The sequence below is a fragment of the Manacus vitellinus genome, unplaced genomic scaffold, assembly GCF_001715985.3.
Source record: "Manacus vitellinus isolate BGI_N305 unplaced genomic scaffold, ASM171598v3 scaffold_22_pilon, whole genome shotgun sequence".
NCBI lineage: Eukaryota > Metazoa > Chordata > Aves > Passeriformes > Pipridae > Manacus > Manacus vitellinus.
In genome coordinates, this window is record NW_021939632.1 from 10,549,030 (window position 1) to 10,576,110 (window position 27,081).

At 37.5% G+C, this 27,081-nt stretch overlaps 1 protein-coding gene across 3 annotated transcripts in view; it reads right to left on the reverse strand.

Moving 5' to 3' along the window:
* DPP4 (dipeptidyl peptidase 4) overlaps positions 1-27,081 on the reverse strand; it is a 41,362-nt gene that overhangs the window by 8,761 nt on the left and 5,520 nt on the right. Inside the window, exons 3-22 of one of the 3 annotated variants that reach the window (XM_018072536.2) lie at positions 23,961-24,059; positions 23,304-23,398; positions 23,106-23,180; positions 21,126-21,178; positions 20,952-21,024; positions 19,192-19,312; positions 18,613-18,773; positions 16,606-16,709; positions 13,076-13,205; positions 12,891-12,935; positions 9,815-9,919; positions 9,645-9,712; positions 9,395-9,448; positions 8,821-8,945; positions 7,817-7,864; positions 7,223-7,321; positions 5,182-5,251; positions 3,404-3,598; positions 2,434-2,488; positions 374-473 (exon numbers count right to left, since the gene is read on the reverse strand). In XM_018072536.2, coding sequence (XP_017928025.2) covers positions 374-473; positions 2,434-2,488; positions 3,404-3,598; positions 5,182-5,251; positions 7,223-7,321; positions 7,817-7,864; positions 8,821-8,945; positions 9,395-9,448; positions 9,645-9,712; positions 9,815-9,919; positions 12,891-12,935; positions 13,076-13,205; positions 16,606-16,709; positions 18,613-18,773; positions 19,192-19,312; positions 20,952-21,024; positions 21,126-21,178; positions 23,106-23,180; positions 23,304-23,398; positions 23,961-24,059 — 1,875 coding nt within the window. Of the gene's footprint in view, positions 1-373; positions 474-2,433; positions 2,489-3,403; positions 3,599-5,181; positions 5,252-7,222; positions 7,322-7,816; positions 7,865-8,820; positions 8,946-9,394; positions 9,449-9,644; positions 9,713-9,814; positions 9,920-12,890; positions 12,936-13,075; positions 13,206-16,605; positions 16,710-18,612; positions 18,774-19,191; positions 19,313-20,951; positions 21,025-21,125; positions 21,179-22,415; positions 23,045-23,105; positions 23,181-23,303; positions 23,399-23,960; positions 24,060-27,081 lie in introns of those variants that run through there. The other 2 variants (XM_018072534.2, XM_018072535.2) reach the window with 2 other exon arrangements.

Here is a 27,081-nt window from a genome sequence, read left to right on the forward strand (position 1 = left end):
GAAGTTGCATTTTGAAGATGCAAAACCTAATGGTGGATTTCTGACACACAATACTGGTATCAGAACACATGGCAGCTTTGCAAAGCAAACACAGGCACATTACAGTAATATTACAAATATTACAATAATTTAGCCTTCATTAAAAGTTAGAGATTGCCGGAAATTATGGATCTGACTTTTTAAAATGGGAATTAATATTTAGCAAATTGAATTAATTTTGAAATGCAGTAGCCACAAGTTCATAAAAACAGACCAAGTGGCATTTACATGGCATCTAGTAGATAATCAAAGTTCTGTGCTATGAATCAACACTTTGCAGCGTGTGCACTGCAAGACATATGGGAATCCTTGTAATGAGGAAGCCATCACATACCATAATATTGCCAATGTGACACGGGGGCAACCGCTATTCCACACTTGAACACGCCGCTTCCAGAGCCAAGCACCATGGAGGTCACATATCCCCCATAAGACTGAGAAGAAAACATTGCTGTTATTTTAGTCGGAAAGGAAAGGATGGGGCCCATCTGCTACACAGTTCATCAGGCATTTATAGGCTCAGCGTTTTTCATATTAATGAACTCCATTCTGAATTTGGGTCAGATCTCAGCCAGCCTGCTCAGTCGGAGAAACAGGCATCAAACAGCGCATGGCAGCTGTGGCACTGATGAATGAGAACTTGCTGGGGAAAAAGGGCGCAAGCGCTGCTGAACTGTGACTCAGCTGAGGATGACAGTGTTTGGTAGCACCGTAGGCAGCAGCGAAAGACAGGAAACAAGACACTGCTGAACCGCTGTGTCCCTTCCCGTGCTGGGGGAGTGGGTGGAAGCAGAGCTCTGTCCCACAGTGTGCCTGATGAGTAGTTGCAACAGGGCATCCAAAAATTTACAGTTCCCTAGGAGCAGGCCTATGGCAGCTCGCTCCCTAACTCTCCCCCAAAGCGTCAAGAGCAAGACTGTGACTGGGAGCAAAGGATCTTCTGCTGAGTCTGTGGGAGGAACTGTGCAGCAACACACTCCTCAGTACACACAGAAAATTTACTTGCAGTCTAGCCTGATACACAGTTGAGTAAATATCTGACACACTTGAGCATCCAGGCAACGAGATACCTATATGCATTCACCGACCGCCCAAATGACTTCCCTCACAATACTGTGAAGGGATTATTTAGGAAAATGTGCCCACCCACATTCAAAAAGGAGCAATTTTTGGATCTCATTAGTGTCCTGAAACCAGATTACAGGCAAATGGAATTGCATCTTAGTTGATAGTCCTTATATGTTTGCTCCAACTTAGTTCTTAAGTCTACCCAATGAGATCACCAAAGTAACACATGCACTTAGTAATTAAACCCCTGTATAAATGCCTAACTTACTCACAGTAAAGATATTACTGATGAATCTATGGCAAACATAATTAATGTACACAGTGACAGGCTGACAATGAGAGGCTGACAATCTGAAAACTCAAGAGAGAAAGAAAATCTGTTTGCCCACAGGTTCAGTATTCCGAGTGCATAATCCCAACCTAGCTCCAAAGACGAATGCTCTTCAACTGTTCATCCTGAGGCTCTTAAGGACTTAAGATGCAAATGCATTGTCCTCAATTTCTGCAGAAAGAATTTTTCTCCCACTACAATTAATACTACTACACATGACTTCATATAACAGAGGTGTTTACATCCAGAAGAAAAGCTGCTAAAGGCACCCTCATCATCATCTTGCCATCAAGCAATTTATTCACTAGTGCCAGCCACCAGCAGTGTCCAAATTTCAGTTAGCAATTTAATTCAAGATCCTGCATACAATCCTGCATATACTTAAAACATAGTATGTTTAAACAGAACATGCAAGAATTCTCCCTGTTAACCAAAAAAAGCAGCGAAACATCAGCCTGGGACAGAGGACTGTTCAGTACCAGAATCACTAACATTACATACACACTTAGCCTTGCAGCTGAGGGGATATCTATATGCTATTAAACACTTCCATCTACTGTGACAGGTTTTAAAGATGCATCAAATTAGAGAAATCTGGCAAGTACCATAATAACCATGCCACACAGCTGGTTCACATAAAATTTCACGTTTTTTTTAAAAAGTGAATCATCCAACTAAAGAGATACTAGTGAATACATACTGGATTTTGTTTCTTTTTAGTGTTGCTTCATCCTGTACACAGGAACTTGGCAGCATCCCTTTAAATTGTTTTAAATCCCTCTAGTAGTCCTAATTTCTCTTACAAAGGCTCCTGAATGATTGCAAAGGGGCACTGTATACAGGCATTTGTAAAATGCGCTTCATTGGTTCAGTTGTTGGATTGTGCTGTGACTCCAGAGGTGCCTCACATGAAGTGCTCCAGCACCCCCCACAAAGCACAACAAACAGCTGTTATAATTAAATAATATGCCTGTCAAAATTATTTGAGTACTTACCCAACCCCAAATAGCTATTCTGTCCTTATCAACAAAGCTCATTTCTGAAAATTTTCTGAAAGCAAACAGAATAATTAAACACTTAACGGATTGCAAGTATCTGCCATTCTACAGACGTGCCTGTTTTCCATCAAATCTGCTGCTTTCTATTGTTGAAATAAGTGTTTCCCACTTCATCACAGTAACTGCGTATGAAAACATACAATAATTCAGGTACGTGTGTCTTTAGGAAATTCAGAAAAACATCTGTGCATGTGACACTCTAAAACCCCTTGAACTACACTCACTGACATTTGTATCGTATTAGGTTAGATTTCACTACCTGTCTTGCCTTTCTTTGTCTTTTTTTTTTTTTTTTAAGATGCACAACGATCAAATTGCAGCAGAAAGGGACAGGCTGACACATGTAAATCCAGTCACCATTTAAAAAAAAAAATCAAAAAGATTGTGAAATGCTATGTGTTTAAACTCCTTGATATTTTAAAATTCCAAACAGAAACCCCTGTAAAACCACTGTATTGTTATTCTGAGAGATTTCTACTGTGATAAACAGTAGTGATGTTCTACAAACATAAACCAAATGATAAACGTGAACTATGATGTAAAAGCTGAGTATTTCATGCAAGTAACTTCACCACAACAGAAACTTGCAAAAAGCTTGGAGTAAAACTTCTATCTCCAAGTTCCTTTGTAGTGTGTTCTTCTACTAATGTGACAGTTATCCGCTTCATAAAATAAGAGATATGGTAAATTTGTATTACAGCAGTAACTCTTCTCTCTTTTTAAGCATAAAATGATGGTTGGTCTGTAAATGACACACTTCAGTGAACAAAATTAATGCAGACTTTATGTTATGTTTATGTTTTTGCCAATAATTTCAAGATGACCTTTCAAAACCCTCACCCTTTTCCCCCCTGCACAATAGGCACATAGAAGAAGGAGCAGGTGTTGACCTTTCCTTGTAGCTCACCTGGCTGCTGTTATCTGATCTTCCACTTCATATGTTCCCAGCCTTCGGTTTATTGCATGCATAATTTCATCCCCTTGGTATCCACTTCCTCTGCCATCAAAGCTGGCCACGATGATCTGCTCGGTGCTTGCAAGGTAAGTAGCCCAGCTGAGGTCGAAGGTATAGTCTACTTTCTGACTGCAAGGCCCTGCATAGCTGGGTGAAAAGTGCCGCAGAATTCAGGCATTTACTCTCTACATATTCTCACATCAAGCATTTGAAATACAATTATCACTGACAATTTTTGGCCACTTAAGCAGGATAAACTTTTAAATTCAACTGAATAAACAAGAAAAGCATCACTGACTGACTCCAAACTGCTGCTTTGCTGGAACTGAAAGCAGCATGCTTTTCTAAAACTTCAGCCAGTCAAGAAAGTAGACTGGATTTTTTTTCCCTTTTTTACTGCTTTCTGCTCTAATAAGAAATTTTCATTATTTTGACTTTAAGCAGCTTATCAGAAATCCAGGCTAAATTTGCTTTTGTTTCTTGAGTTTCAAAGTAATGTTCTCTAACTATTTCTGTTCCATTCACTCAAAGTTTATTTGGTTTAAGTCTGAAATCAACAAATAGCTTTCACTTGAAAAATGAATAGTACCTTTCACTGCATTTCTAGTGTCTCATCAGTCTAAACTTTTTCTTATGCAGGATGAGAAAAAGGAAAAAACCTTATAATTTTAATTTTTTACATTAAAAATATTTCAGAAACACTTGACCAATATGAAATCATACTCTGAGTGCCTTGATGGTAAAATTCTGTGCATTGCACTTCTCTGTTCAACAGAGTAAGAAATGGAAGAATGCACTTATGGCTCTATAACCCATTCTTAGCAGTTTTAAAAGCAAAGAAAAAACGACTCAGAATTCTTTAATTCAAGCTACGGATCTTGATACTTCTGAAGGAATTTCTGATCACTGTGAAGCAGAGGTGATCCTGACAAAGGTCCAGGTAAGTCAATAAATTTCTATTGAAACCAAAACAAGTCTTAAAAAGCCAAGAGCATTGGCTGCTCATTAAAAATGTTCAACAGGCATATCAAAAAGTATTACAGTGCTACCAAATTACATTATATAAAGATGTATCTAAGAAATAACAGTTAGTTTCCTTAGAGAGTCAGCTTTCTGTAAAAAGAGGAAAAGCTTAACATTTCTATTTCCACGAATAGCTAAAATTCAATAATTTCTATTTAGAAGAAAATATACCAGCCTGAAGAGAAGTGCCTGAGGAAGAACAGACCAAACACCACGTGCTCATGGTCTTGGAATTATGAAAAAACAACAGCAAATGCAATCCTGACCACAGGATGACATTTGTTAACACTAGCTGACAGTCAAATGTCACAGAGAAAATGCAACATCACACACTACTTCAGCTTTAGGATACAAGGCTTATTCAAGGTTTCGTTCTGGAATGTCACTTCATTGAAGATTATTTCTAATAATCTTCAAGAGCAGAGGAGGAGGTAAGCTAACACTAACATCCTGGCTTTTAAATCAGATATAGAATGTATTTGCCTCAGTGCCACTGACAGAGTAGTGCTCATTAGGCATTACATCATCTTATGGTACAAGAATCTACCATGGATTAGGATATACCTCAATTTTTCATTCTGTCTTAAAACTACTTCAAGAAGTAATTAGAAAAGATGCCAGTTTTGTGTTTCCTGATCTTATTAAGAGCATTTGAAGTAGATGAAAGTGATTATTAACACAACATTGCCATGTAATTGAAAACTTACACCTCAAGGAGCAGAGGGTACTTCTTTGATGAATCGAAATGGGGAGGCAGTAACATTTCATACCACAGGTCTAAAAGTGAAAAGAGTTTTACTTAGGTCAGTTCTCCAGTGAAATAATTTGACATGCACTGCAATTCATACGAGAGCACATTTGAGCCGTCCCCTAAAAATTAAAAAGCAGTTTCATCTGAAGCTGTCCTAATATATACAGGTAAAAGTTCCTAGCTAGTCTATTTTTATTTTAAAATCTTGTACAGTTAAGATAGCAGAAAGCAATAAAATTTGAGGACTCAACATGCTGTTTTGTAACATTATTCTAAGCTTACATGTAAAACTTTTTATGTCTCTACAGTGGTAAATCTATCACAGGCTCAAAAATAAAGTTTCTCTCTCAGCAATAGAAAGCAATTCTAAATATTTTGAACCTGCCAGATAGACTTTGCGTGACAGTTTGTAAAGCATCTCAGAAACATAGCCAAGTATCTATTATTTCTGAAGCAACACTTATTCCGGTTCCATCCATGTTATTCCTTCCACCCAAGTTGGCTGAGAGTTAGCTGAATATTTTAAATGCGCACCATTTAAGTTTTGCAAACCGAATGGCTCAATTGTTCACTCATGAATTTTAAAAGAACTGGTGCTGCAAAGGAACCACAAAGCAAATGCTGATGGACTACACTGCAGGAATAGTCAGAGTGCGAGTCTTAAAGAAATTTGCCCAGATATGAATATGCAAAGCATCAGAACACTGAAACAGTACCAACCTAAACTGAACACATTAAAATACTAATTTTAATTTTTTTGTGTACTCTGTAGTCATAGGGGTGGATTTCTTCTTTAATTAGATAAAGGGATTTGTAAGCAGACTTGAAACTTGAAGTGGGACTAGATAAATGGATTTATTTCTCCTACTTGTGACATTAAAAATAGTTTCCCCTTACCCAAAAGCTTTTACCCTGAAGACATGAAGTAGTAAGAACAAAGAGGAATAAAAAAAGTGAATATACAACTGATAGCACGAAGAACATCTTTAAATCTCCATCTTGCCTGGAAGATTTCATCTTTAGCCCTAGTAAAAATGTGACAGAAATAAAAGACAGAAAACACAAAGATAAAGAGAGTTATTATAAAAATAAGGTAACAGTGAAAGAAGGGAGGTATCAAAAGGAACAGTAAGCAATGACTGACCAAACCCAATAAGGTTTGTAAAATACAATTTTATTAAGAATATCATCCGTTTTTTTAAGAGGAAGTTTGTCATGAAGAGAAAAGCTAGTAGCAAAGGCTGGAGCAAGAACAGTTTAGACAGGTGCCAGGCCTTCCACTGATGGTCTATCTGATGTTGCTCAACCTATGACCACACCAAGAATGTCTCTCTATCCAAATTCTAAGGAGCACCACTCACAAAGCATTAACAGTTAACATTCTAGCATTTTGTTATAGTCTGTATTGAGGTTTATGTAGTCTTGGAGCGTGAGTGTGCTTTTAAGAATGTGGCTGTTCAATCCGAATGTTCCCTCACACAAAACCAAAGGTGATGTTGAAATGATGCTTATAGGTTTTTTCAAGCTTTTCCATTTAAATTGTGCCTGCTTTTTTCACAGTAACTGAACTTCTCCACTTTCCCAACCTGCTAACCCAAGCCAAAGCAACTTGCACCTGTAAATTAAGACCTACTTGACTTTATAATGTAATTTAAATTCAATAATGCTTATGACCTTTGTGCCCCACCCTCATTTCTCTTATTTATTTTTTTTATTTAATGTGGTCTTAGAGACTTCTGTTTTTCAGTTTATTATAAAGGAAAAAAAAAGGAGCTAAGCCACTTCATCGCAAAAACATCAAGATATCACACTATGGAAAAAGCACATTTTAGATAAGAATATTTTGGGATTTCAAAAAAAAATCATCTTGCCTCTAAGTGCTGAATAACTGCAATAATCCCCACTACACCCATCTGTTCTGTCATGTTCTTCAGCAGAAGACCTTGAAGCACTTGGTGAAAAAGGGATAGAAAGGTAAAAGATGTTTTTGAACTTACTGTATCCACCTACACTAAGGGAGCCAAATTTTTTTGAAGGCATCTGAATATCTTTCAATGCATTTTCCAGTTCAGTGTTATTTTTCAAGTATCTGAGGACTAAATAACAGAGTAAGTAAGATTCAAAGATTAAATACATTATTTTCAAATAATCTCTTTAATTATAATAAGTTCTAAATAAGCTCTTTAATTATGAGCCACTAAGTATTCAATCTGAGATGACAGCAACCTACATTGCAGTTTTTGTTTTTCCTCTCAGATTCAATGTTTACAATATTTACAATATAGTTTTCCTTCAGTTATTTAGGAACCAGAAAGCTCTTTTCTCTGTTTTTAATCTAAATGCAGTTATCCAGTAAACAAGTCATACATTACTCACTGTTTTCTAGCACAATGTAAAATAATATTAAATAAACTATGAATAAAGGTATGCCAAGCTATATAATTTATTCTTCTGGTAATTATTTGAAATTAAATTTACCCTTTATAATTGACATTTTTATTACTATACTAAGCAATGACAACAAAATTAAAATAAATTTACAGTGCAATTTTCTGGCTCAACACAAATTAGATTTAAAGACAATTCCATACCTTGATCATCACTGCTTCTGTGCAGAGTAGATATGGGCAGGCCAGGACCTGTTAATTGGGCACAAAACCTTCATGTGTGCATGCTGTCTTGAAACACAACTCTCATAAAGTAATTGGAAACAGGTGAATCATAAAAGCTCAGAACTCATTTCCCTCCAGTCTGCTCAAGCTGGATTTTAACTCAGTAGGGCCCAAATTCAAGACACAGGATCCCACAAAATATTCATACTGTCTGCAGATGAACCACATTATTGCGAGGTACTGAAGAACTGAAATTCCACTCTTTAGCAAAGCCTATGCATAGGTTGTGGACCACGGCTGGGCAATCAGTAAGCCTTGTCACCGAGACCACAGCAATAGTCTTCACCCATTTTTACAACCTGACAGAACAATTCCCTCTCTGCTGTCTGTCCTTCTAGCCCACAGATAAGGAAGATCCTGGCATCTTAGAAAACAGCATATATTTCAATTTAAAGACATTTAAGGGAAGATTTCATTTTTCTTACCCTTTGATTAATTTATCCCTTGTACTACCTAGCACAAGCACTTACAGGTCAGAGACAGACTATAGTCCCACTGCTTACCTTGATTACATTACTTGGATTTTTTTTTTGACCAGCACTATCTATCTTAATTTTATTTCCACACATGGAGCACTGCTCTTTACCCAGCCTCCTGCTTGTCATGCTTTCAGAGCCTCCAAATTCCTTCTGCAGGCAGAGCTCCACATGCAGCTCTTGAAGAGATGTGCACTGGACAGGAGTGTTTTGCAGCTCTTTCAGGTCCACTGACAGACAGAACTAACAAGTTTTATCCTAGTAATATTTGTCAAGGTGCTTTTGAGCCTAGGAGGCAGTATGTTTTTCCACTGCCAATGAATTTATCCAGTGTTATCAACACATATCATTGTTAAGCAGTACATATCAAGATCCTGATGAAGTGAACTTCCCCACCCAACTAATCTGTGAGTCATGTTAATGTCAATTAATTCCAGATATACTCACCAAGACAATTTAGCTGATAATACTGTGCGTCTTTGCTGAAGGACACAGAATAATACTGGCATCTTTCTTGATTCAGATCACAGCTAACACATTTAGTAGAACTTGGACTGCTTTCCAAGAGCACTCTGCAAAGTAGTTGAGCTTCATTTCAGAGATTACTTTTTTTTAAGCTATGCTAAACTAATATATACTTTTTAAATAAGATGGCCGAATGAAGCGTTTAAATTCAGAAGTGATTAACTGATTTAAAGATTAGAGAAAACAGACTTTAAACTTTTGAGTTCAATTAATATTGAAATTATAATCATAGTAAAAAAAGCATGAGAGGTTTTCTTTGGGGCTTTGTTGCTTGAGGATTGGTTGTTTCTTCTCACAATTTCCCTTTATTAACTAAATTTACAGAAAAATATTTTCATTATTTTTGCAGTTTATACTCTTACACCGATTTTCATTAAATATCCTATAGAGGATCCCACCTTAGACTGAACTTCACAATCTTTAAGTTTTCAATGCTTTTTCTTATTTTCTTTTCATTAACAACTGTTTTACCACAGTGCAGAAAAAAATTTCTTACTTATAGAGATTTCTTCCTCCTGGTTTTCCACCATTTTCATTACTAATGTAGTATCTATAAAAGCAAAACATATTGGTTTTGGTAAAATATTTACAGTACCTTACAACATTCAAAAGTTTTACCTTACATGTTTAAATCAGATTTTTAATGAGTTAAATGACACCTTCTCCCTGTTCTCCATCCCTGCTTGCTTAGACCCTTGTTACCAGCCCTTATGACAGGAATTAGTAGCTTATTTACAAATACTTACAAAAAGTCATTTGTTACAGCTTCTATGCTGATTACTTCCCACTTCCCTGAAGTAATAGGTACTGGATCCTGAAATGGGGGGGAAGGCAAAGTAAAAAGTAAAACATGAAGCTTCTTGATCACCAGGAGAACCACAAGCCAGCACTGACTGTCCTACACATTATTACTCACCTGTGAGCCATTTATGTAATAGATGTGCTCGTAACCTGCTGTGTTGCTGAGGACTTTGTAGTAGGTAGCATTGTCGGGTGCAAAGTAAGGGACAGATGGCTGAAACTTGAACATAAGAGAGATGTCTATTAAAGCAAAAAACAAAACTCTAGATCCAAAACAATAAATGTAGGTTTTGATATCTCTAACCGTGAGTCTCAGGACTTTAAAAAATGCATCACTGAACGTACTGCAAAAATTTTTGCCTACTGACTTAGTAGGTAGAACCCGTAGCCATCACCCTAAAAGTAAGCACACTTAAAATATTATCTTGCTCCTTAAGCAGCAGAATTTCCTGAGTATTGGCCCTGGCAGTGATCTGTATCCCCTCCCTTGAATCTGACGTACTTCAGGTGTTCATATTTTTTTACATTTTAGGAAACAATATGTGTATCTACTTTCAAAGTCACTGTTTTATTCTGTCCAGTGCAGCTGTAACCTATAAAAATGTGAACTTTGCAAATACGTTTCTCACGAATTTTACATTTTAAAATGTGTTTGTGAACAAATTCTTTGAACTCAATTTGGTTTTTTAGCTTAACAGTAAAAAATGTCCTGTTCTCTTGGAAAAAACCCAAACCCAAGCTGCTTTCCAAGAGGAAATTTTGCTAGTAAGTAGGTGATTACAGAATGACATGGAACTAAAATTGGAATGATATTTTCATAAAGGAACTATCCATTTATCAATTGAGAGTGACAGAAATTAATTCTTCTATTGACTGCCATTTGAATGTGCTACACATGGTATAAAGAAAGAGAGGAATGAAACTGAGCTGAGTGAAATAAAAGATACTTCTGTGATAAATGTCCAAAGGATCAAAATGTTAAAATCAGATTTTTAATGAGTTAAATGACACAACTGACACAATGCAGTTGCCTCTGAGATGTTATACCCATTTTGAAATGGAAAGTGAAACAGAAAGCTGAAGTGACTTGCCTTTGGTCATTCAGTAAGCAATGACAGAAATTAAATCTTCCTAACCCATGTGCTGCAAATAATCTCTCCTTTTTCCCAAGCAATATTTTTTCAAAAAGTAACCTGTTGAATATTTTGCTAGCCTTTCCCTTATAACAGTCTTGTTTTTTCAAAGTGTGACTTTCCTTAAACTCAACTGGCAAGCTCTAAGTTAGCTGATGACCTGGAAGCCTTTTACAGTTACACAGGCTTTTCTGAGCATTCTTAGATTAAATGTAATTTCATCTCTATTAAAAAAAAAAAAAACCAACCACCAAACCCAAAATCCATTACAGATACAAAGAGAGTACTATGTCTATATTTTACACATATATATAATTTACTGAAATCTGTATATACTTATGTATGTGTAAATATACATCTCACATATGTATAAAAATATTCCTTATCAGTCAAGTATTATTTTATCATCCCTAAATAGGTAAAAAGAAAAGAAAGGAATAAATATACCTTGCCTATCCCCTCTTCAATTCTCCCTACTCTCCACTCCCTTCTCAAATCCAGGAATCATACAGTGAGATTATCCTTTCTTCCAACAGCTCCTAAGAAGTGGGTTGTCTCTTTAAAAGAAACAAAAAACCAACAACCTAGTTTGATGGCACAGACTTGCATTTTGCCCTCTCATTTTGCACAACTGTTTACAAAGTCTGCAGCTTGATCATCACATTGTCTAATTGTGAAGCCTTTGCTGCAGAGAAGCAAAATGTGTCAGCGTTAAGGCCTTCCTTTCCATATCAAATTTGACAGCAGGTGGGTTGATCTCTCATCTTCATACTGCGGATGATTTCATCCCTGCTGTTGCCTCCCTCTTTGCATTTCTTTAAACTCTCATTTTTGACTTCAAAAGTGAATTAGTGACTAAAGCATAATCAGTGTGTGGAAAATGCGGGAGTGGAGTGTACTCTGTGTTCTCATCAAAAACTCTGAAACTCATTTCTCCCTCCAAGTCTGAACTTTTGCATCTCTGCTTCACTTCCCCCAGATCTTCTGTGTAGTTCATTAGGTGCCTACTCTCTACCATGTACAAAAGGACTGAGAAGCAGCTTGGAAAGCATCATCCAGACAGCAGCGACTGGTTTGGCAGAAGCATATGAAATTTTAATCTGGTCAGTTATATACGTCTTGTCCCCACTTCTCTTCAATGGCTATTTCATGTGGGGGAGAAATAAATAAATAAATAGCCCCAATGAGAACCTGGAATAGTTTGTAGCAATCTAAAATACTAAAAAATTACTTTTGTCCTCTATGCCTTTCTTCTAATATGATTCAAAGGTTATAGGATATGCTTTATACATTTTATTCTGTAGATCTTTCTGGAGGTGGCAGGAAGACTGGAAAGCAGCTAAACCAGCATAGCTGGCAACTCCCCCAGAACAAAGGGAATTCTGAATCCTAGCTCCTGCATTTCCCCCCACAACCTACTGCTACCAAAGCAGCAGGTCAGAAGTCAAAAGGAGTCTGGAAAGGGTGCTATGCTTTTTGGCAAGCTGAACATGTAATCATAGAATCATAGAATGGTTTGGATTGGAAGGGACTTTAAAGTTCATCTAGTTCCAACCCCCATGCCATGGGCAGGGACAATTTCCACCAGACCAGGTTGCTCAGAGCCCCATCCAACTTGGCCTTAAATGCTTCCAGGGATGGGGCATCCACAGCTTCTCTGGACAACCTGTTCCAGTGCCTCACCACCCTCACAGTAAAAAATTTCTTTCTAATATCTAATCTAAACCTACTGTCTTTCAATTTAAAGCATTACCCCTTGTCCTGTCAACATGATGCACAGGTCAAAGAGGACATGGTTACAGCTCCAGCCCATGCTACACTGTCAGCCCAGCCTGGGAGTTCAGAACCCCATACTCCCCCCCAAAAAAAGCTTAAACTCAGGGGGCAGGGTGGCACAGCAACTCCATTTGAGAACATTTTTTCCTGTACATGTAAAAATGCAGCGAGAGGACTGGACCTGCACAAAAGAGGCACTGCAAAATGCAAGATGTTCCTATGAATTTTTCTTAATTATCAGAGTTATTTAGCATGTAGCAGTTTTAGAAACTGAACACTCACTCTGCCAATCCAGCCAGTTGTACTTTCTTCCGTAAGTTGTTTTCCCTAAGAAAAAACAAACAATCCCATTGCAATTACGCTTATTTTACATCAGGCTTTATTTCTACAAAGAAAAACATACAGACATACTCTACTTCTTTTCAGTTTCATTTGTCATTGGAACTCTTCCACCTAATTTTTCTTACCTGTGGACATGACCAATTAGCATTTTCAAAGTCACAGACTGTGAGGACTGAAAAATTCTGAATTCTTCTGAGCCACTGCAGACAAATCCTTTCATCTGTCACCCATGTTACAGCACTCAAATAATGGTCTCTGAAAACAGCAACAGCATTAGATATTTAAAATCCTCTCTGTAATTGCATACCATACGATAGCATTCAGAAATTCACTGAATGACACTCATCTGGCTATTTTCATTTCAATCTACTCTTCAACAACAAACAATTATGCAAACCTAATTGAGCCATTTTTTTGTCAATTGTTTTTTCTGCTAGTAGATGCCTTGGTTATTTTCAGAGATACAATAAAGAATTAGATGGTTTGTACAAACCGACTTCCAGAAAGACTGCAATTAAATTCTAACAGCCGGATCACTGTTCTCTAATGCATAAAATAATAGCTACTCCATAAATGTACTGTGTGCATCTATAAGAAATCCTTCTGAATGTTAAGTTGTATGTGCCTTAGATTTCAAAATTTTACCCTTAGCTGCATGAAGTTGGTTGCTTGTAAGCATTTTCTGAATTATACATATTTTTGTTTAATTTAGTAGTTATTTCCATTAGTTAAAATGGAGGGAGAGATCATATCAAAACCAGTTATTACTATTTGAATATTTTACTTTAATCTTCAGAATACCAACCTGTTGACATGAAGAACTGGAGTATCTGAAAAAAAATCACCTTCATGGATATTCCTGTATATTAATTTTTAAAAGGCACCACATCAAATTTAGTGGTTTTGTTTACCATTACGATTTGTTAGATGTACTGTCTTTTCTTATTTTAGATCTCTCCTATCTCCTAGAAGCCTTATGAACTAAAATAAAACAAACCTCCCCTCCAAGGCAAGTATACATTTTTAACCGGAATTTGCACATTTGACTTAGTTCCAAGTTCATGTTCCCTTTTTCCCCGAAGTTAGTTAACAAAAATGTGTGGGAAATTTTGTGATAAGAGTATCTTCGTGATCACTGCGGTTTGGGGGGCGAAACACTACAATTAGTGTGGATTGATTAAAAATATATGCCAACTGGTTACCGACAACTTTCAGATTTATTTCTGGCTTGCAGTTTCAAAATCCTGTTTGGATAAAGTCTATTTTTGCATTTACATTTGACTGGGAAGTCAGTAGGTCATTTAATTGCTACTGCCACTGGCTCTCTGCAGGAGCTTGTTTGGAAAAAAAAAGAAAAAAGAAACTGCCATTCTTTATGTACCTATAATAGTGGTTTCCCTTGTTTTGTATAAGGGGAATTAGTCCCATAGTTTTCGTTGCTTCAAAGTCAGAGAAATTAACAGTTCTGGTGACTATAAATCATTCATCAGACAAGATGGACATTACAAGGAAAAAAGAATTAATAAACAAAAAAATCAATTAATAATCAAGCTATTATTATAATGTAATAAATAGCTTACTGTTATTATTGAGAGTGGGAATGCACCTTCAGTATTCAACAACCCACAAAATGTTAACTAAGCTGCAATTAATTCAAGCGTAGAGTACAGTAGTTTTGCACTGCCCTTCCTCATTTGCTGCTGAGAGGGATACTCTGCAAACATTCTCTACTCAGAAGTCAGCTGATTTTAGGACAGATCATTTCAGACAAAAAGCGTCCATTCCCTTCAGCCTCCTGTTGGCTAACAGGAGCCCCCTGTACCCAGGATGCCAAAAATGGTGTTTAAACACTATATGGATTTCGTGCTGGTCATTCATGCAAAAAATGTCAGGTTTCATCTATCATCATATGGCAAAGCACTGCCATTCCAGATTTTGGCAGTTTTTCTTGACAAATAAAACTCTTCCTCTGAAACAGAAGTGCACTTCAAATGTGGGGGTACAACTGCTGCTCATACAAGCTCTGGATAACGCTGTAACAGGCAACCACTTGCAGGGGCACTGCCCCTCAACATCCCCTACCAGGCAGGTGGGGTGAGGTACACCACCAGTTCAAATATAGTTTTGTTCAGAATTTAGCTCTGTGGAAGTACAAACAGAATTTTCCACCACCGAAATTAACCTTTTCTGTCATACAGTGGTATAAATATAAACACCATGTAAATATCCATTACTTTGTGCTTCCAGAAGCAAAACTACCCAACAGCAACACTGCACATCGCTTGCCTTTTCCTACTCATGTACCTTTGTTCTTGCAAAATTCCCCAAGACTCATTCTGGCCACCTCAACTTCTGCAGGACACATATGGTGAAACTTGACCATTATTTGGATCAGCGACTGGGAGGAAGAGTAAGTTTTGATCCTTGCACTCATCATTCAAGACTTGATTTATCTTTGTATTAATCCTGATTTGCAGAGTGCTACATTCACTTCAAAATGGATTAACTCCATGTAACTCATGCCTGTTTTAGCCAGATAAGTACGAGGCTGTAAGGTAGCTGATGGTTATTGTCCCCACATCAACTTTCATAAGGTGTTAACAAAAGGTAAAACATAACTCTAAAACAACAGAGATCTTAATCAGCATTAAGCTAAACATAACAGGCTTTTAATTCTGAGACATTGAAATTCTGGAGAAAAACGGTGCATGACAGCTATGTAACATCCAGCTATTGCAGTGCTACTGTAACGGAAGGATAAAGAACAACATATTCATAAAAATTCGCATATCTTGGTTAACACACAGATGTTAGTTAGACTGTGGTGACGACTGAAATGGGAGAGCACTGATATTCCAGTTATAGCTTTTTGGCCACCATGTACAAAATGCACATTTTATGCAAAGCTAACAGACCTCCTTTGTTTTTTTCTGGTTTATCAGTATAACCTGTGCTTTCATACCCATCATGTTTGTAAGTGCAAACCTCTAAACAATTTCCACAATACTGTTAAAAAGAAAAAACAAAACCCGAGATCCGGGATATTAAATTCTCTGTGCATGCACTTTAAATTGATGTAGTTGCTCTTTACAAAATACATTTATATCATGTTGTGCATTTCCAGTGGCATTTTGAGAAATACAATTTTCCATTTACTGTGAGAGGTGCTGATTTTCACCATGTTTCCAAAGAAAACAAACATCTTAAGTATAAATCTGAAGACAACCATGATACCTTGCCTTAGCAAGGAGTTTGCTTCCAATGAAATCAAATCTTCACTTACCATTAAGGTTTTGTTTTGGTTTCTTTTTTCCCCCCAGTGAATTGGAATACATATATTATAATTTGATTATACCAAAACTTGCTCATATTAAAGTTGTACTGTGAAATGACTTCATCATAGTTAGACTCCACTGAATGTGACGAGCCAAGAACTTGTCACATTCTGAATATAACATATATGGAATATGCCATCTATATATAATCACTAGGAGAATAATCTCTGTGCAGATTTTCTCTGGTAAATCTTGTTGCTACCAGAGCTGCATGACAGGGAAAAGCTGCCACATACACTGAATATAGGGAGGTCACATATAAAAGCTCCTCCTCTCCCACCACAAAAACCCCAATCAAATACTGAATCAAAATTTCTTACCCTGATTTTATTTCTGTAGGTGGAGTAATTTCAACAGGGGTGGAATCTGGTAATGACTCGGTATCCACAATAAAGAATCGCACAGTTGGATTTGTAGCTCCTGCCTAAAAAAAAATTTTTAATTGTACTTCTGAGGAGAGAATATTCTTGGTGAATTAAGTGTTTCAAATTATAGATGAATAAGTTACTACAGAAAGAAGGGTAAAACCAGCTGACTTCAAACATGTGAAAAAACAAGTTCCTAAATGCAGTTTTTAAGATTGATGCATAAGTTATCCTTTTCTTTACACAAAAGTGTTACTTATGCATTTCTAGATAAGAAAGACTACTACATTTACAAACATTCATAACTACATTGGGCTTGCTGTACTCAAAGCAGTATTTGACCATATCTCATCTTTCATGCCATACACAGTACCTAACAGTGAGTCAAATGCATTGCTAACACACAGTAAAGTGCTTCTCCATGGAAAAAGCACCTTACATTAACAAGGCACATCACAGCTACCTATATCACAATAAAATCTGTGACTGCAGCATGTACTCCACTATTTTTAATGTAGTGCTACTGGGAGCAACATAACTCTGTCAGTAAGGGCTGCTTCTCTAGAAGTTAACTCACCATCATAACAGTTAGGTAGCTGTACTTGATCCACCTCCAAAAGTCAGCAATATTCCAAACAAAATGGGTTTGTAATAGAATGTGTAATTTAAATTGGCACTTCATTCTACATCTACGTCTCTTCTTATGCACCATGCTCAGGACAGAGCACCTGCAGCTGTCAGTGAGCCCAGCTACTCATGTGGAGTGTCAGTGACCCCTCTGGGGAAGGCTGCAAGTGGGCAGGCAAAGGCCATGTGCTCCAGAACCTTTGGAGTGACTGACCACGGCTGCTGCAGAGGAAGCTGAGCTTGGCATGAAGAGGGCAGCTTTTTCAGCAGACAAACAGCCATAACAGTTGAGTGATCAGCCAGCTCTATCAGCTGTTCTGCTCCAGCTAATCGAGAGTGGAAATATCTTTCCAAGATGGCCAGACCATCATGGATTGGGGTGGGAGGGAGAGGGGGGTATATATTGGTGCCTTAAGCCAACACAGAGTATAAAACCTCAGTGATGAACAGAAAAACTAAAGAAAGTGATGGGCTTGAGATGGTTTCGACCCATCTATTCCTTCCCAGCAACAGGGATGCCCAGCACTGTGATGGCGAGCATATAACGGAGATCAGCTATGAGAACGTTTGTATTGAGACTCAGCATTGTAGTGCAACTGCTGTTCTCTAAGTGTAATTTGTACTTGTTTTGTGTCTTAAGCGCATTGCTCTGATAAATCCAAATCCTGTATATGTCAAATAACTTCACACAGGTAAGTCTTGTATTAAACATGAAACCCTTCACATGTGGAGTATATGAAAGAACCTTTTAGAGCATTTTGACTCTCACCCCATTCAGTCCAGTGCCAACTGTGCAAGAGCAGTGGGCATAAAGTCATGTGGAGAGGAGGGGGGAAGGAGAAGGAGCTGCTTACGCTAAAGGCTTCACTCTCACAGCTAAAACTGGAAGACCTTTAGGCGTGGGCAAAGAAACTCCTTCAGCAGATTCCTCCTCTTCCTCCCTTTACAGGAAGCATCCAACAACTGAAAATGCTACCTTAGTTGAAGAAGATTTCATTATCAATACCACACACAACCCTAACATAATGTACATCTGCTAAATGCTTTGTACCAACTTCAACTCCCTGAGAGCTTTTCTTTCCCAACATCTACTCGCTACCTCCAAGTTTTATGGTGAAACAACAAAACCTTAAATCATACTTCTTTTTTCCTTTTTCTTTACCCTGGAGATAATAAAATACTTTAACATTGCCAGATGCTGTTGACTTCATAAAGAGTAATCACAGCAAGCTGTTGAGGAGAGACAGACAATATTTTCATTAGCAGGAACTGATTAAATGAGACTACTCTCTTAATGAAACTGTAGAACAAACATGTTTAATAAATAACACTGACCTTGGGATATGGGATTCTGATGGTCTTTGGATACTGCAAGGTGTCGTCAGAATAAAAGGAATACTCTATAACAGGAACTTCTGTATCATCAAAGGCTGCATATGCCAAAAAATTGCCATTTGGAGACCACCACAGAGCAGAATTGGTGCCAAACATTTCCTCTGAAAGAAACAGAAATGCATTTAAGTTATAATTGATATTGGCTCTTCTATCCTAGGTGCTGTTCTCTTAAGTTTTTAATAGGATATCTTTTTTTAAACTGAAATTCAGAAACCAAACTGTAAAGTGTTGGGGTTATGAAATTAGACATTAGACCAATATTTATAATCTATCATATGAAGTTAAGTCACATAGTAAAATTTCCAGTGATGCACTGCAAGTTAGGCAAACTCATTTCCATTCTTTGATCCTCACACTAGCCAGGTATTAAGCTCAGGTAAGGATGCATGTTTCTTTTAAAATAGAAATTTTGATTAATTTGAACTTTTCAATGGTATAAGAAATAAGACAATAATAATAACTACAATAAACCAAAGGTTTATATGATAATATAAAGTAAGACTTGCTTGACATAATTACCTTCATAAACCCAATCTGGTATTCCATTGAAAATTTTATTTTCTTCTCCATTTTGAGTGACTGGCACAGCTGCTGATGTTGGTGAAGCTTTTACATAAACATTATTTTTCCAAACATATGCCTGCAAAACATCATCATGATGACAATTACTATTATTATAAATCCTGCTTCCTTTCTTTACTTTATCTACTGGGAAATTCACAACAGATGACAGAAACTATTTTTAAAAGTTGCATTTCCCCAATCATTGATACTTAACAAACTTTGAATTACAAATACAAACCAGGTGTAGCAACTTAACCTTGTTTTTTTGCAAAAAACAAGTCAACTACGTTAAGTGACATGACTACTGTAACAAGTTCTGAAAACCTTGCTATTCATTTTCTGCCAATATACAAGCCTATTTTCCTTTGCCAGGAGTTGTTTTTCACTAATTTGTCTTTCAAACAAAACTATCAGTGCTTTGGTAAAACATTGACTGGGGTCTCAGCACTACCAATAGATCTGCAAAGACAGTACATTTCTGCAGCAGCACTCAGAACTCCTCTAGGTTTTGGCACCTGCCCGCCTCTTTAATAACCCCTGGTTTTTCTCTCCAATAACTGAACAACACAGTTTTATTCCAGAGCTTCGCTACAAGATGCAGAAAGCTCTTTTTGACTTCCTGTGCTTCTGTGGTTGTGTTGCCCGTAAACAAAGACACAAACCAACAGAGTGCCGGTTTATGGGTGCTTTATTCGGGGCCCCGGGAACCTGCGGGCTAACGCCCCAAGTCAGGATTCCGACGACCCTCGTTCTCAGTTCAACTTTTATACACAAACAAGTTTACATGTATTCTCACGGCTAAAACAATTACAGTTTCTATAGCAACCCAGGTGCAGTAGTTTATAACAATTAACAATCATCTACTCTAATCATAAATCTGCTTAAGTTGCCTTACCCCCCTAGAACTGTTTAACAGACCCTTACCACATCTAAGGTACAAATCGTTACGTACATGCTTGACTACATCTTTTGATTATTGTTTCTACTTCTTCAGTACATTCTATTCCCACGAACAAGGCTGCTGCTTAACTCACTACTGTAATGTGTTGCTTTCTAGGCCTACCCTTTTACTTAAGCCTTAGCCATTCTACTACTAAATTTAAACTGCTTTGCAACAGTTGGTCTCTATAATTCATATACTACAAGCAATGAGAATAAACAGGCACCACATTCTCCTGTGACAGTCAGATCCAATGCTCACCACAGGGAATACACAAGCCTTGCAAATGCAGTGGCTTTCACCGTTAAGGATTGGAGTGGAGAAAGAAAAGGACAGTGGGAAAGCGTACAAGAGGATTTTGATCCTCTAATCTCATTACATGCATTCATCAAGTAAAACTTCATTGATTATTGTATAATTAGGAGATAAAAATCACAGTGATGATTAAACAGACATTCGTAATGCTGCTGCCTTTGAAAGGGATGAGCTCCTGTCTGCAACTGTAATAACATGAAGTTCCTGTGCATTTGTGCATTACATGACTACTGGGGCCACTGCTTGCTTTCAGGAATGTATTTTCATTAAAGAACAAAAGAAAACACACAGAGGGATTTTGGAGTCTTTCCAGCAACAGTAGTCAATTTTGAAACAAGTTCAGCTACTTTATCGAGCAGTAGGAAAGTCCCGAAACCTCAAGAGTACAGACAATGTGAGTTTCCATGTCACGTGTACGAAAATGACTGTTTATAATAAAGTGTCACTTATCTTTACTAACCAGTTTGTGACCAACAGGTGACCAGGATAGATATTGTGTATCATTAGGTAGTAGTCCATCAGCTAGAATAGAGCTGGAAAAACAAAACAAAAATGCAGCCAAGAGAAATCAGTGAAATGACATTTCATTGCAAAAGAATCTTAAAACCACATCTCACGTGAAAAGATTACTGACCTGCTACTGAAATCATAGATGTGATATGAAGCTGTAAAGGAATACCTCCACAACTGTAAAAGAATTATTTTAATATTAAGAAACTAAATTTCACCAGGATTCACATCTCTTGCAGTTTGAATTACCTCTGAAACTCTCCTCATGCTTTTTCTTAAGACAGAACACAATGAACATACAAGGGTAACAGATCTCTACAAGGTTTAAGAAAAGACTAAAGCATTGCCACCCCTCTGGGGTCTTCACTATGACAGAGGCCACTGATTGATTAAGGACAGATATACAGACACCAGAGATGATGGAGATTTTCAGAAATCCTTGTAGCTACACGGCAGACTATCATCACTATGCAGAGTAAATTCTCCTCCTTGTGCCTTACTGGCTTGCTTACTGTTTTCTGTCTCATTTTTCAAGTCGTATTATTGAACTTGGCATCTTATAGTAGTTCTCACAAGTCCCACAGTATGTCTGTAGCAGTTCCTCCAGTACAGGGTGACCTATTCCCATTCATACTGTCACAGAAATAACCCTCTTCTCTCAGAAATCTGCCTCTTGAAGTCTGTATCCCCCTGTGGGCACTTAGAGAGAGAAAGACGATGATGATAATGCAGACATTTAAACATGTTCATGTTGGCTGGAGAGGTTTGATTTAGCCCACAGTGTTGACATGTTACGATAATGCTATCTTCTATGATGGTTCTTGAATATTTGTATTAAGATATAAAACAACAACTTAGTACTACATAACCAGATGGCTATTACATAACAAGTGTCTACATCCACATGATTCATTTTGTTACTCTGTTTCTTTGCAATGAAGATTAATAATAACAGAACTTTCAATCACACTATTATATAAAGGTTAAAAGATCTTGCTTCAGCATTAAAATAAAATTAACTCTTATGAATGCAACAAAAAAAATGCAATTACTTATAATAAATTATGAGTAGACGTGACGTGTAGGGTGGCTGGAAAAATATTAGGCATTTTGTGGCCACTAAAGATGCAGTGAAAAGTTAAATAATTCTGAACAATTCAGAAAGATGAAAGGTAACTGGCTAAGGTAATGCAGCAAGGAAGCTAAAACTGAAAAAAGTGACGACTGAGTGCACGGACTGTGCCTGGCACAGTGCAAGAGCCATTCTTGGACTGCCAGGCCAGAACATGTAGACAGAGCTCAATGACACAGTGCTCAAGTATTTGTACACTGCAGAAGTCAGCACTGAGCTTTTTACAAACAAAACAGGGCAGCTTTCTAGAAAAAAAAATAAAGGAAAGAAGCACAAAGTTACTGGTTTCTCAGTGCACAAACTGTACAGCAAATTATTGCCTCCATCAGGCTCCTCAATTGGCACACAGAGCCAGGTTTTCATGCCACCTGGCATAAATGTAGGTTGACCTTTCTTGCACAGTTCGACATCAAGCCAGTGTGAAGCATTTTGCTGGAGGCTTTTCATGTGCTTGCTGACAGTAGGGAACAAGGACACACAAGTCCACTCCAAGCACAAGCCTTCTCTTATAAGCACATGCTGCTTTTCAGTCACCTCAGTTCTCAACTCTTGCATCCTACCACCACAATGTAACAACCACATATATATATATATAGCATACACGTACAAGCAGATGTACCAGCATATCTACTCATCACTTCTCCTTACCCACACAACTCCTTGAACAGCCATGCCTATCTACTCTTCTAGATTGTCTTCCCAGATGAACCATCCAGCCTCGCTCTTCTTGTGATAACTGTCCATCCACTTTTTATCCAGATGCTTTTCTCAGGCAGTAATGTCTCTTCTGACAAGCCCACAGATAATACCAGTCTCTTCTCCTCCTCCTGCCTGCTCAACTTGACTGTTCCCCTACATATATCCATCTCATTCAGCCCTCCTCCTGCATTTCCCTCACATTCTCGCAGCCTCTCAGTTGTTCTCAAACCTTTATTTCCCAGTTTCATCCTCAGATGTAAAGTGCACTTGTACCTTTCTATAGTTGTACCGCAGAAGAGCAAACTTTTGGTCAGGAGACAATATAGCTGTGCTTGCCTTGTACTTATCCTGTCAACAAAGGAAGGGGAAAAGGAACACATCAAGCACTGTTTCCAAAGAAATGTGCAGAACTAAATAGTAAACTCAATACCTTTCTCAATGTCTGCATATATAACATATAAGTTAACATACTAATGTTGTATTCGCCAAGATTACTGATGATGTTCCATTGTCAGCACTGATAAGTAGGATGTTCCCATTATTTGTTTCATGGAGATACTGATTTCCTAGAAGAACAAGAGAGATGCTCATAAAAAATAAGTAAAATGTTTATCATTTACTTCTCTTTTCCCCTTATGTTTATAAGCAGGAAATAAAATTCAAAAATCTGGTCAATGTTGTGTTTCCCAGTTCAGTAATTAAAGGATGCTTATAGCACAAGAATGTTCACAAAATGTAGTCCTCACAGCATCCACTTTCTAGCATCTCTTTCCCTTGGGGCACTAGGCATATTCAAAAGGAAAAGTGGCCTGTGTCCTCCTGTTCCCTGGTAGACCAATGCAGAGAAAGCTGACACGCTTCAGAGGAAAACATGCTTCTACCAAAAAGCACAAAAGTATGCACTTTTAGCAGTAGGAGAATATAGCTTGCCATGAAGGTAAGCATGTATCTAAGGGGGGGAAATATCAACTCTTTGAGTTACTCACTGTTCTATAATGGTACTATTAAATAATTTAACTGTTTTTCAGGATACAGTGGTCACCTCAGCATATGTGTTTACTGAAGATATGTGTTTACTGAAGGTAGTACATTTTCTTAACATTTAAGTTGTATCTATAAATTAATTACCTGAAATCCACTGTAGATCATATAGTTTGTATGAATAGTCATTGTTCAAGTAATTCTGTAGAGTGTATGTTTTTCGTGAATCAGGCTTAGAGGGACTTTCTGAAAAAAAGAGACAGAAGAGAGATTTTGATGTTGCTGCAAATTGTTCCACCCCAGCTTCTTAACCTGACTACCGAGTGGGTTTTTGTTGCTGGTTATTAAAGTGTTTAAGCTAAACACCTCTAAAGTACTAGCAGTAGGAAGACAATAAAACTTTACCGCAAGATGAATTCAGCAAGCATCAAAGTGTCAATAAAATCACTCAACAAACTCATGGAAATGAAAATACTTTTTTGACAGTGACAAAAATGAATGAAAGACCTCTAGCCATCTTATTTCAGCAAACACATACTTGTACTGTACTTGTACTTTCAAAAACTGAAAAGAAGCGCTCTTAGTGCCCTTCTCCCCATGCTCACTCTGGGAGGTTTGCTGCAGAGCCCCACCTGCTAATATTTGCATCAGACATCAACTGTGGGGTGGATCACACAAAACAGAGATGTACATGCTCATCATGTACTCTCAAACAGAGTGGTGGACAGGCAAGGTTGTCCATATGATTGAAAAGTGACATCCATGTGAGTAAATGTACAGACCTTGAAAGATGCCCTAAAAAGAAAGTGGCTGCTGTACTTGATCACATATTCTGTAATACTGCTGTTCCTGTTCCTGAACCCTTCAGTTGTGAATTATCTGCTTATGATTAAACTCAAATTTCAGAAATGTCTCAAAAAAAAAAATAAATCTGAGAAGCAGTAAAATTTTCAGGGAAGGTCTAACTAAAAAAAAAATCACAAGCAGTTTCTAATAAGCTTATGATGAAATAACTGGTTAAATATTTATTCCTCTCTTGATGTGTTTTTCATCAAGATATCTTAATATTTATTGCCATGTTACAATTTTGACTGGAAAATTAAAGCCAAGTAACTGGGTTACTCTGAGAAGACCAAGTGAAACTTTGAACGCAGTTAAGCTAATGAGTTTGGTCACTGGCTTCAGCCCATTGCAGTCAACCTCTGAGAAAAATATTTCTTATTGGCTGCAACACACATGCTGCTCTTTCCAAAATATGAAAAGTAATAGCAATAATAACAACAACAACAACTTGGTCTGTGAGTCTTTGTGATCTTTTTCCTATGAAAACAAAGACTACAGTTTTTAAATTCAGGTGTGCAATTCTCTCCCTGCTTCCTCTCTACCTTTTTTTTTTCTTTTAATGGAAACCTAAAACCTCCCTCATACAAACCTACACATTCCAGAAGGGAAGCAATTTTTATTTCAACTGGTTAAATCAAAAGACTAGAATAAAAGCAACTGATAAAAACACTCAAGTACAGATGTGGTGACCAATCAACCAAGATACTTAACACATCCCTAAGAACTGCCTCTTCTTTCATTATAGTGAAGAAGAAAAAGAGTGCAAAGCCCTTGGGGACACACACAGGAAAACACCTCACAATAATTTTTCCAGGGTATCTTTCTGCAGGTTAAATACATGTGTCGAATGGAACACAGCAGGAAGATATTTATATTAGCTATTACAGCTTTACTCTTATTTCCAAGCAATAAGCAAATTGTATATATACAGCACAGACTGTACAACCAGTGCTGCAATAAAAATCAAGAGACATAACAGTGATTTTTAGTTTAAAATGCTCAGCAAAGGTTAAAAAAAATGCTTGCTCAATGCCATTTGAAACTGGACTGTTCTAAAAAATTAGGCTAGACTTACTGCTCTTGAAGTGTCTCTAAGAATATTAATTTCTCAGGTTAATTATTCGATATTAACTGAATATATAATTTGATGGATTATGAACAAGTGTGCATTTGATATTCACACAGAGTTGTCTAGTTGGGAATATGACTTCTCTCCTTCCTAATTGAGAAAGTGTACTTTTCAATCAGAGCAGCTTCAGAAAGCAAGAAAACTCTCTTGGAAAGGGAGAAGCAATTTAAGACAGGTGGCTGATGAACAGGTTTAGGGATTTTTCCAAACTGATGAATGTTTTTCCCCCTGGTGACATACATATTTTGCTAAGGTCTCATTACTAAAAAATCAGGCCACTATTAAGATTTGTTGGCTGTGTATAAAATTAAAATTTCATTTTCTGTCAACACCTTCCACGTAGTATCTGAATATGAAAATGTACGCCAAGCTGTAAGGGGGTAGTCGTAGAAGTTCTAGTTGAAGTATTTTCTTAATTTACAAGATAGGCCATTACCATTATATTCATACTTATCCACATTATGCCACCAACCAAAGAGACTCAGCATACATTGAATTCTGCATTTTGGTTCTCCTTGTTCAGATTCCATTTGAAAAGAAGGGTCAAACAGGGTTTTTTGACAAAATAAAGTAATTGTTGACATTCAAGAGCATTTTATTGGCTTTGAAGATTGGATACAGATCAATGTATGTTCATACTTTAGCACAACCACTTCTTTCACTCTTGGGTTCCTCAGAGAGGCTGTGAGGACTAAATGTTCTTGCTATTTTTGTTTTTTGACTATTCCAGATCCAGACTTATTTTTCTAAATTCCAAATTTTCTAAATTACTAGCTTCCAATGCTCAGTACTGGGGCTAGTTCTGTTTTATATATTTATTGCTGATTTGGATGAAGGGATTGAGTGCACCCTCAGTAAGTTCGCAGACAACACCAAGCTGGGTAGGAGTGTTGGTCTGCTGGAGGTTCTGCAAAGGAGTCTGGACAAGCTGGATCAATGGCAAAAGGCCAACTGTCTGAGGTTTAGTAAGTGCTGGGTCCTGCACTTTGGTTACAGCAACCCCATGCAGCGCTATAGGCTGGGGGAAGATTGGCTGGAAAGCTGCCCAACAGAAAAAGACGTCCACTGGCATCCTGGTTTGTATCAGAAATGTGGCCAGCAGTACTAGGGAAGTGATTGTCCCCCTGTACTTGGCACTAGTGAGGCCACACCTCAAGTCCTGCGTCCAGTTCTGGGTCCCTCAATTCAAGACAGACACGGAGGTGCTGAAGTGTGACCAGAGAAGGTCAATGAAGCTGGTGAAGGGTGTGGAGCACATGTTCTATAAGGAGTGACTCAGGGAGCTGGGGTTGTTTA